General features: G+C 61.3%; 1 protein-coding gene across 1 annotated transcript in view; it reads left to right on the top strand.

The window, feature by feature from the left end:
* The window catches only part of SMOC2 (SPARC related modular calcium binding 2), a 72268-nt gene that overhangs the window by 53013 nt on the left and 7617 nt on the right, over nucleotides 1-11638 (top strand). The window contains exons 8-10 of the mRNA XM_014542357.1: nucleotides 982-1201; nucleotides 9595-9694; nucleotides 11368-11638. Of these exons, the coding sequence (XP_014397843.1) occupies nucleotides 982-1201; nucleotides 9595-9694; nucleotides 11368-11638 (591 nt within the window). The remainder of the gene's footprint in view (nucleotides 1-981; nucleotides 1202-9594; nucleotides 9695-11367) is intronic.

Genomic DNA, 11638 nt, shown 5'->3' with positions numbered 1-11638 from the left:
CCAGCACAGCAGCACCAGCCAGAGCTCAGCCGGCCAGGGCCCCGGCCAGATCAGCACAGGGGCCTTTACGAGGGTTTGCTGTGAGATGTTTTGGTTCCTGTCACATGCTGTCCCCTAAGGATCCTGGGAAGCAGCGTTTCTGCACAGTTAACAGCGGCCTGTGCTGTGTTTAAGTCGGGCGTTGGTTCCCGGCCCGGCTGCCCTCGCAGAGGGAGTGTGGCTGGCAGGCGTGGTCCAGGCACCAGCCAAGAGACAGCCTCCCCGCACAGGCCCGCCAGCCCGATCTCTAGGGAGGGAGGGCAGTGCCTCAGCCATCCCTGCTCGGCCTGCAGGCGGGGCCCCTCCCCCCGAGTTCCAGGGGACACATCAAGTCAGGGAGCCCCCTACCGCCTGCTGTTATGCATCCCCCGTTCATCTGTCCACTCACTGTCATGATGCTCATGGTCAGCGCCATCCCACACCCTTCCAGGCTCCGAGGAAACAGCCCTGAGCTCGCAGAGGTGCCTCCTCTCCGGGGGCTGGACCCCTGCTGGGGAAGGTCACGGGGGGACCGGCCTGGGGGCTGCCTTCCGGGCGCAGTCAGACACCAAGCTGCCTCCAGGCTGACCAGCTGGCACGGAGGTTCAGGTTGATTCAGCATCCAGTCCAAGGACATGATTTTTTAAATACATATTTTTTTATTGATTTCAGAGAGAAAGGGAGATGGAGAGAGAAACACCAATGATGAGAGAGAACCATGGATCGCTGCCTCCTGCACCCCCCTCCCCGGGGGATCGAGCCTGCAACCCAGGCTTGTGCCCTGAATGGGAATCGAACCCTGACCTCCTGGTTCACAGGTCGATGAGCCGTGCCGGCCGCGCAGGACGTGACTTAATAAGCCGATTGCTCTCTGCTCTGCCGGCTTCCGCTTCCCAGCTGGCTCCGTGGCTTGTGCGTCACCGGCAGCCATGACCACCCTGTGAGCCTTCCCACGGCAAGCAGAGCCTCCTCAGCCCCTCCCCCGAACCCGGACTCCCTCACCCTAACTGGCCAGCACGGGTCCTGCCCTGGGACCAGCGCGAAAGGGAAGAAACCCCCGTCAGAGCCCTGACCCCACTGACCTCCCTTCCCCCCCGTAGGTACGAGCAGCCGAAATGCGACAACACGGCCAGGGCGCACCCCACCAAAGCGCGGGACCTCTACAAGGGCCGCCAGCTGCAGGGTAAGTGGGCGCAGGGCCGGGGTGGGGGGGCAGGGAAGGACTGACACGCAGAGCTTCTTGGAGGCTGGGAAGAGAAAGAATGTCAGGGCGGGGTCTCCACCATCCCCATCGAGGGGCCTGCGGGGGGCAGGGTGGGCGGAGACGCTGCAAGAGCCCGATGCAGGACCCGGCACCAAGGGGCAGCCGTGTCCGACTAGCAATGGGCCACGGCGGGACCCACACCTGAGCTTCGGGGCCGCTACTGTTGAGATGTCCCCCTTCTCCCCCCGTGGCCCCCCTCCACCCGGCTCCCGCCCCGCCCAGGCCTTCACCGCCCTATTGTCCGTGTCCACAGGTCACGCACACGCACGCCAGGTCTTTGGCTGATCTCCTCCCGCCCCCTGCCTCTGAGAGTCCTCAGTCTGCCCCATGTGTCCAGGCCTCTGGTTCTATTTCAGTCATCAGTTTATTTTGTTCTTTAGATTCTTTGTTCATTTATTTTGATTTTTAGATTCAATTGTTGATAGATATGTATTTATTGCCATTTTATTGTCCATATATTTTTAAATCTTCTTCTTCTTCTTCATCTTAAAAAAGACCCTTCAACATTTCGTGAGATTCTGGTTTGGTGGCGATGAATTCCTTGAGCTTTTCTTGTCTATGAAGCTCTTTATCCGGCCTTCAGTTCTAAATGAGCTTTGCTGGGCAGAGAGGGGCGAGGCCAGAAATATTCAGGGTGACGTGACGAAGAGCGAGGACCAGCAGCCAGGGCGACCTTCCCTTTGAGAGGACGCGGCTGCTCCGGGCCGAGGGCCTGGTCTCCATGAAACCGGGTCAGTCTTTGCATCGGGCGAGTGGGATCGCGGAGGCCTGTGGGAGCGTCGCTGAGGCTGGGAGCGTGACCTCAGAACAGTTAAAGGCACGTTCGCGAAGGGGTGCGTGGGTTCTCTCTCTTAAAAAGCCCCGCGTGCCTGTGCTGCACCAGCAGGGCTGCTTTAACACCGAGCCTCCGCCCGCAAGCCCACCACCTCCAGGAGCTGGCGGGAGGTTGAACGTGGCCACGCAGGTGAGGCCGGTGCCTGGTGACCCGCAGGTGTCAGCGGCTCGGCCTTCGGGGCCCTGGGCGCGGGACACAGGCTCTGACAACACCACCACGCAGAGGACTTGAGGGCATCGGCAAAGCTTGTTGCTGTTTTGTTTTATTTTCATCTCCTTTGGTGACCCGCAGGTGTCAGCGGCTCGGCCTTCGGGGCCCCGGGCAGGGGACACAGGCTCTGACGTCTCCACCGCGCGGAGGACTTGACGGCTTCGGCAGAGCTTTTGTTTTACTTTCATCTCCTTTTCCCTTTAAACCTCTCCAGGCTGCGTGCGCTCGAGAGAGGAGCAGCCCCCGCAGCCTCCTCGGCGGAGAGCGCGCCTGCGATCTGGGCTCACACGCAGCCGGGCGGGGGCCTGTTTAGAAACACGTGTGGGTCTTGCATGGTTTGTGCTGTGACCGATAAAGAGGGTTTTAGATTCTACACGTAAATGTGTTTCCTGCTTATCCACGAGGGCAGGAGGCCGAGTGCAGCCACGGGCACAGCCACAGGCACAGCCACAGGCCTCCGTCCAAGGCCGCGATGCAGGCGCTTTGCACACAGGGGGCCGGGGATCAGGGTCGGGCGGCAAACGCGGGAACGTGGCCGTCCAGGCCCTGCTTTCCCAGCCCTCCTGTCTCAGTCGGACCTTCCCGCTCCGCGTCTGTGGCATCTTCCTCTGGGGGCGGATCAGGCGTCTGCGGGACATGATGTCTATCACTCGCTGTTCCTCCGTGTGGGTGGTCAGCACGGAGCTCCGTGAACCAGGCTTCCTCGGCGTTGTGGTGGGGGAGGGGGGCAGCATGAAGGTGCAAACACCGCTGTGCAGACTCCTCGCTGAGCGCCTTCTGTGCACCTGGCGGGCGTCTCCCCCTCAGTCGGGGGCCCCTGTGTCCGCGACCAGCAGGCGGGGGGGCTCTCTGCCGCCATCGCCGGGGAAACCCCTCCTCCGCCAGGTGTCGGATTCGGTGGAGGATAGTTTTCTCTACAGGAAACAGCGGCTGCGGCCTGTGCTCGGCGCCCGGAGAGCCCACGGCGAGCGCTTGCTGGTCTCACTCAGGTCTCAGGGCCCGCGCTCTGTCCCTCTGGGGCCGAGATTCTTAACGTTTCTGATCAAACAAGACGGCACTGTTCCTGCATCGACCTGCCTACTCATGAGTGCCCCTGCACGTCACCGGCGTCGGTGCGGCCGCGGTGCCTGTGTCCGCGGCAGGCGGTGGGGAACTGTCACCACGGAACCCAGCACCGACGTGGGGGTTCATCTTGCGGGAACAGCTGGTCGTAGGAGGGAGTCCTGCCAGTGTTGCTTGTCTGGGTGTCAGATGTGCCTTTGGAGAGAGAAGGTCTAGGGAGGGCGCTGGGAAGAGGTCCTGTCCCAGCTGTGGGAACCCCGCCCCTCCCCTGCCCTGGAGACTGGGGGGCGGGGAGGAGGGGGAGGAACCCCACCCCGCTGCTGCCCCTAGGAGGAGACTGGGGCGCTGTCACCCCGACGCTGCCTCCCGCCTCCCAGGCCTCAGACACTAACCAGAGGCCCGGGCGCAGGCTCAGGCGGCTCGGCCTGCCCGCAGCCGCGGAGGTCTGGGAGTGGGACCGCCTTCGTCCTGTGACTCTTTGGAGACAGGCATCCTTATTAGGGAAAAGCAAGTGGCCTTCAAACAACCCCGGCCGAGGCTGCTCTTGGTGCAGGGCAGGCTGTTCCCAGAACAGCAGGCGCGTGGCGTGGGCAGCTCCTTCCAGCCGCGGGCCGGCCCTTCCTTCTGAAGGCACTGCTTTCGTTTCCGGCTGGGACGGTGGGTGGGATGCGGGTCTGGCTGAAGCAGACCCCTCAGAGCACCCCAGGGTTTCACATCCTGTTTAAGCACTTCCGGGGGGCGTGACGCGATCCCCCCTCCCCACGGGTAGCTGAGGCCGCTCGCCAGCAGGCGATGCCAGCTGGCCCCGTGCCTGTGTGTGGGCCGCCCGGCCCTGCAGATGCCCCTGTGCCCTTTCCTCCACTGGACTCGGCCTTCGAGGCTCTGTCACAGGCAGGAGGAGGAGCCGATGTCTCACCCATTAAACATGTCAACTTCAGTGATTTCCCCTCAGATCAAATACCGTTTCATAGACGCGAGGCTGCTGAACGGTAGCTGAGCAGGGAGGAGAGGCTTAGGTGTGGGCAGGCAGCCCCCTGGTCCTGTGGATGCGGAGAGCGGGTGCCATGCCGTGCCAGGGCTTACAGCCACACCTGGAGGGCGTCCTGGTGCCTGCCTCCCTGGTACCTGCCTCCCTGGTACCGGCCTCCCTGGTACTGTTCAGGACCACAGGCATGCAGGGGAGGACAGGTGTGGAGGTCAGGACAGGTGTGCAGGTGAGGACAGGTGTGCAGGTGAGGACAGGTGTGCAGGTGAGGACAGGTGTGCAGGTGAGGACAGGTGTGCAGGTGAGGACAGGTGTGCAGGTGAGGACAGGTGTGCAGGTGAGGACAGGTGTGCAGGTGAGGACAGGTGTGCAGGTGAGGACAGGTGTGCAGGTGAGGACAGGTGTGCAGGTGAGGACAGGTGTGCAGGTGAGGACAGGTGTGCAGGTGAGGACAGGTGTGCAGGTGAGGACAGGTGTGCAGGTGAGGACAGGTGTGCAGGTGAGGACAGGTGTGCAGGTGAGGACAGGTGTGCAGGTGAGGACAGGTGTGCAGGTGAGGACAGGTGTGCAGGTGAGGACAGGTGTGCAGGTGAGGACAGGTGTGCAGGTGAGGACAGGTGTGCAGGTGAGGACAGGTGTGCAGGTGAGGACAGGTGTGCAGGTGAGGACAGGTGTGCAGGTGAGGACAGGTGTGCAGGTGAGGACAGGTGTGCAGGTGAGGACAGGTGTGCAGGTGAGGACAGGTGTGCAGGTGAGGACAGGTGTGCAGGTGAGGACAGGTGTGCAGGTGAGGACAGGTGTGCAGGTGAGGACAGGTGTGCAGGTGAGGACAGGTGTGCAGGTGAGGACAGGTGTGCAGGTGAGGACAGGTGTGCAGGTGAGGACAGGTGTGCAGGTGAGGACAGGTGTGCAGGTGAGGACAGGTGTGCAGGTGAGGACAGGTGTGCAGGTGAGGACAGGTGTGCAGGTGAGGACAGGTGTGCAGGTGAGGACAGGTGTGCAGGTGAGGACAGGTGTGCAGGTGAGGACAGGTGTGCAGGTGAGGACAGGTGTGCAGGTGAGGACAGGTGTGCAGGTGAGGACAGGTGTGCAGGTGAGGACAGGTGTGCAGGTGAGGACAGGTGTGCAGGTGAGGACAGGTGTGCAGGTGAGGACAGGTGTGCAGGTGAGGACAGGTGTGCAGGTGAGGACAGGTGTGCAGGTGAGGACAGGTGTGCAGGTGAGGACAGGTGTGCAGGTGAGGACAGGTGTGCAGGTGAGGACAGGTGTGCAGGTGAGGACAGGTGTGCAGGTGAGGACAGGTGTGCAGGTGAGGACAGGTGTGCACAGGTGTGCAGGTGTGCAGGTGAGGACAGGTGTGCAGGTGAGGACAGGTGTGCAGGTGAGAACAGGTGTGCAGGTGAGGGCAGGTGAGGACAGAGGGTAGGTGTGCAGGTGAGGGTAGGTGTGCAGGTGAGCTCAGGTGTGCAGGTGAGGGCAGGTGTGCAGGTCAGGACAGGTGCGCTGTGTGTGAGAGTGGATGTGAAATGCGTGTCCGCTGTTGCTTGTGTCAAAGTCTGCGCCGGGCCCTGGGGCAGGGGCCGATTCTCGAGAGCAAAGCTTGGAGAGAAAGAGCGACATTGTTCACGTCTTATGCCTGCGTGGATGATTAAATATGCAATTAAGTTTGTAGAGTGATTAGTCCTTCAGAAGAAAATTGCCTTTTATGGAAAAAATGGCCAATAAATAGACCATTCCATCCAGTGTTACCGAGGAAAGGATGCTGCGGATGAAACGCAAACCCACACAGACGCTCTGGCTAAAGACCTCGTGACAGAACCGGGGTACCTGGGGGGGGTCCCAGCTGGCGGGTGTGGAACCGGGGCACCTGGGGGGGTCCCAGCTCATGGGTGTGGAACCGGGGCACCCTGGGGGGGTCCCAGCTCGTGATGGAACCGGGGCACCCTGGGGGGGTCCCAGCTCATGGGTGTGGAACTGGGGCACCCTGGGGGGGTCCCAGCTCGTGATGGAACCGGGGCACCCTGGGGGGGTCCCAGCTCATGGGTGTGGAACTGGGGCACCCTGGGGGGGTCCCAGCTCGTGATGGAACCGGGGCACCCTGGGGGGGTCCCAGCTCATGGGTGTGGAACTGGGGCACCCTGGGGGGGTCCCAGCTCGTGATGGAACCGGGGCACCCTGGGGGGGTCCCAGCTCATGGGTGTGGAACTGGGGCACCCTGGGGGGGTCCCAGCTCGTGATGGAACCGGGGCACCCTGGGGGGGTCCCAGCTCATGGGTGTGGAACTGGGGCACCCTGGGGGGGTCCCAGCTCGTGATGGAACCGGGGCACCCTGGGGGGGTCCCAGCTCATGGGTGTGGAACTGGGGCACCCTGGGGGGGTCCCAGCTCGTGATGGAACCGGGGCACCCTGGGGGGGTCCCAGCTCATGGGTGTGGAACTGGGGCACCCTGGGGGGGTCCCAGCTCGTGATGGAACCGGGGCACCCTGGGGGGGTCCCAGCTGGCGGGTGTGCGGCAGGGGCTCCTCTCGGGCGGGAAAAGCCCAGCAGCCCCAAGGAGCTGGCGTGAGACAAATCCTTCCTGTAGGACGCCTGCTTCCTAAAAGCAAAGCCGACGGGAGGCTGAGCGGGTGCAGGAGGCACAGAAAAGGCAGGAACTGAACTCAGTAACTGCCCTGCACCGGGCAGAGGGCTTAGTGAGGTTTTATTAGAAAATTTAGTTCAGTTAATTATTTCCTGATTTTTAAGAAAATGAGGAGAAGTTGGAGAAAGCTTGGGGGGAAATGGTGGAAATTGCTCATTCACAATAAAATAAGAACAAATGACAAGTTACAGAGGCAGGAAAGGCAACCGGTGCCGATTGAAAACATCGTTACAGAGGCGCCGGCACTGTCCCGCTTACTGCACGGACCCGCGGGAGAGCACGCGTGTCGGCCGCTGCTGGCTGGGGGCCGAAGGCACAGGGGCTTCCTCAGACGTCAGGGCTGCCCTGGACGGGGCGGCGAGTCCCATTCACGCCGAGCTCTGTCCTTGGTGAAGGTGGTTTACAAGCGGCAGGAGCGGGAGGGCCACCGCGTCCTTTCCAATGAACGGCCTGACGCTCCTCCACGAGCAGCACTTCCTCGTGCACGCGGGCTCTCGGGGGACCCTCGCGGCTCCCGCTGCGCTGCTCCCCTCCCGAGGCCGAGGCGGTCCGTTTCGCTGTGTCTGTTGCCGTGTTGGCACTAGCCTGTGCGCGGAAATCGGTGAAACCGGGGCTTGTTCCTAACCCCAGCCGCCCTGGTGGATCGCCAGGGGGCGTCCTCTCTTCTGATGGGCTGAGCCAATGGTCTCCGGGAGGTCCCTGCACAGCGGCCCAGCCCCTCGTGAGGGTGGTCACCCCAACCTCTCATCCCTGTCATCAGACGGCACTGTTCTCCGTGGGTGCCTGGCGGGTCCCCGGAAACTTGAGGGGGGCCCTAAGCTCACGAGATCGATTTTTTTAAATTTTATTTTTGTTAATCCTCACCTGAGGATATGTTCCCATTGATTTTTAGAGAGAGTGGGAGAGAGAAGCATCGATGTGAGAGAAACACATCGATTGGCTGCCTCCTGAACGCATCCCACCCAGGGCCCAGAGACACACCTGCCCCGAGACACACCTGCCCTGGGACACACCTGCCCCGGGACACACCTGCCCTGGGACACACCTGCCCTGAGACACACCTGCCCCAGGACACACCTGCCCCGAGACACACCTGCCCTGGGACACACCTGCCCCGGGACACACCTGCCCTGGGACACACCTGCCCTGAGACACACCTGCCCCAGGACACACCTGCCCCGAGACACACCTGCCCTGGGACACACCTGCCCCGGGACACACCTGCCCTGGGACACACCTGCCCTGAGACACACCTGCCCCAGGACACACCTGCCCCGAGACACACCTGCCCTGGGACACACCTGCCCCGGGACACACCTGCCCTGGGACACACCTGCCCTGAGACACACCTGCCCCAGGACACACCTGCCCGGAGACACACCTGCCCTGAGACACACCTGCCCCAGGACACACCTGCCCCGAGACACACCTGCCCTGGGACACACCCGCCCCAGGACACACCTGCCCTCGGCCTGGAGAAGTTATCCTGGGGTCAGCCGGCCCCTTGGTGCTTCCTGCCCACAGGGACTGGACTTGGAGCGTGGCCTGTCCTGTTCCCCCCGGGGTCAGGGTGCTGCTCAGGAGAGGCACTGTCCTGACAACGCCCCGTCCTCGCTGAGAGCAGAGCTGGGGCGGCCGCAGGAGGCCCCCAAGGCCCAGTCGTGGAGGATACACCTCCGCCTCCCGTCTCCTACTTCCCGCCAGGGGAGAGTTAACGAGAACTGTTTCCTGCAAAAGTCACACTGTCGGGGGCTGTGGGCTCTCCCTGAGGATGTCCTCCGTCCTGAAGGGGCTTCGAGGGGTTGGAGGTGCCTCCTTTAGTGAGGAGGTTGTCCTGTTGGGGAGCGGCCAGACCCGCGGGATTTTCCGTGATCCCCTCGGGCGGTGGGAGGGAGAGGGGAGGAGGGAGAGGGGGGACAGGTCTAGTTTAGTGGCTTTATGCTTTGGAGTTGCATTTCACAGCAGTGGACTGGATGTTAAATACTGTGTGTGAAAACGTGCACTTTAAAGTTCTCAAAATATTATGGATTTATTGTGGGAACCACATACATCACGTACAACGTACCATCTGAGCTGGTTTCAAGCGCACGATTCCGTGGTTCGCTCGCTGACACAGTGCGAGCCCTGACTGTGTCCCCCGTGCCCGTCTGTTTCCCGAGGGGCATTTAGTGACGTGGAAGCCGGTGGGACGCGGTCCCGCATCCGCAGCCCCGGGTGCTCGAGTGATGATAACAGGAAACCCAGTGCCCGGGGTGCCTGAGCGTCAGTGTGGGCCTCTCCTGAGTGATCCCCTGAGCCCAGCTCGCCCTCCGCCTGTTAAAGCGACGCCTCTCTCCTCACGGGAAAGGCCGGAGCTCTGAGTTCTGTGAATCTCCTCACGGGAAAGGCCGGAGCTCTGAGTTCTGTGAATCTCCTCACGGGAAAGGTGATCCCCTGAGCCCAGCTCGCCCTCCGCCTGTTAAAGCGACGCCTCTCTCCTCACAGGAAAGGCCGTGTTCTGAGTTCTGTGAATCTCCTCACGGGAAAGGCCGGAGCTCTGAGTTCCGTGAATGAAAACACGCGCATCCTCCTTGTTTCAGGTTGTCCTGGTGCCAAAAAGAATGAGTTTCTAACGAGCGTTCTGGACGCACTGTCCACCGACATGGTCCACGCCGTCTCCGACCCGTCCTCCCCCAGCAGGTACGTCGCCCGTGACACGGAGCCGGGTGCTGGGAGGGAGCCCGTAACCGGAGGAAACTGACCCGCTAGCCAAGTCCAGCCCCAGCTGTGAGAGCCGGCGGCTCACCTGGGAGCCGCAGGGCGGGCACGAGAGGGGGCCTCCTGCCCCCCGCACGGGAAGGGGCTTCGAGGGGTTGGAGGTGCCTCCTTTAGTGTCTTTGTCGTGTCAAGCCACTGAGGAGGCTGTCCTGTTGGGGAGCGGCCAGACCCGCGGGATTTTCCGTGATCCCCTCGGGCGGTGGGAGGGAGAGGGGAGGAGGGAGAGGGGGGACAGGTCTAGTTTAGTGGCTTTATGCTTTGGAGTTGCATTTCACAGCAGTGGACTGGATGTTAAATACTGTGTGTGAAAATGTGCACTTTAAAGTTCTCAAAATATTATGGATTTATTGTGGGAACCACATACATCACGTACAACGTACCATCTGAGCTGGTTTCAAGCGCACGATTCCGTGGTTCGCTCGCTGACACAGTGCGAGCCCTGACTGTGGAACTGTATGCATCCTCTCCGTGCCCGGGAGGCACCCCGGCTTCTCGCGTCCTGAAGGTCCTGCCTCCTCCCCCTCCTTCTCCTCCTCCTCCTCCTCCTCCTCCTCCTCCTCTGGCCCCAACAGCCAGTGTGAGGGTGGCTCCCAGTGTGGCCTTTCAAGCCTCAGATCCCCCTGGGAATCTGCAGTAACCTCTTCATTTTAAGGGACATTATTTTTAAATATATTTTTATTTTTATTGATTTCAGAGAGGAAGGGAGAGGGAGAGGGAGAGAGAGAAACATCTATGAGCAGAGAGAATGAAACCAGGACCCTTCAGTCCAACGCTCTATCCACTGGGCCGCACCGGGCAGGGCCACAAGGCATCTTTAACATCTGGGACCGTGTCCAGCCCTGACTCAGGTCCAGGCCTCCCAGAGGAGCTGCGTGTGGTCACATCTCCAAATACAGAATCTTTAATTCAAGGAGAACATCCAGTTACCGCTTTAAGTTACGTCTTGGTTTGCACCTTTCATTGTCCCTGTGACGTAGCTGATATGACAATGAGCCACGTCGAACGGAGGAGGGAACCTCGGGTCCCAGGTTTGCAGCGGGTCCTTCACGTGTGGCCCGACCTGCCACGTCCACGGAGCACAGAACCGGGACAGGGCGCTCTGTCCTCCAGGACTTGGCCAACGCCAGGTGCATAGTTGGCACGCACACATTCAGTGTCATTTGCAATTTTGAAACCAACTTGAAAAATTTTTGCTAAATCCCTTTCTCTAAATTATTATTATTATTTTTTAGAGAGAGGGGAAGGGAGAGAGAGAGAGAGAGAGAGAGAGAGAGAGAGAAACATAGATCAGAGAGAAAATAGATCAGAGAGAAACATCAATGGGCTGCCTCCTGCACGCCCCCTACTCGTGATCGAGCCTGCAACCTGGGCATGTGCTGTGACCGGGAATCGAACTGGCGACCTTTTGGTGCTCAGAATGACGCCCAACCACCTGAGCCACAGGGTCCAGGGCTCCCTAAATGATTTTTAAATCCAGGTCCCATCAAGTGGCACTTCCAGGCGGGCTCGGCATCAGGGCCTGGAGGGCACAGGGAGGGGGGCGAGGGCGGAGGGAGGCGCGGCCACCCCGACCTCCCTCCCGTGTGCTCCTCCAGGCTCTCCGAGCCCGACCCCAGCCACACGCTGGAGGAGCGAGTGGTCCACTGGTACTTCAAGCTGCTGGACAAGAACTCCAGCGGGGACGTCGGCAAGAAGGAGCTGAAGCCCTTCAAGAGGTTCCTTCGGAAGAAGTCCAAGCCCAAGAAGTGCGTGAAGAAGTTCGTGGAGTACTGCGACGGGAACAACGACAAGGCCCTCTCGCTGCTCGAGCTGATGGGCTGCCTGGGCGTGACCAAGGAGGAGCGCAAGGCCGGCAGCAGGAAGCGG

This window comes from Myotis brandtii, unplaced genomic scaffold, assembly GCF_000412655.1.
Source record: "Myotis brandtii unplaced genomic scaffold, ASM41265v1 scaffold1077, whole genome shotgun sequence".
NCBI lineage: Eukaryota > Metazoa > Chordata > Mammalia > Chiroptera > Vespertilionidae > Myotis > Myotis brandtii.
The sequence above is the reverse complement of the archived record's forward strand: the minus strand, read 5'-3'. Positions and strand labels throughout refer to the sequence as shown.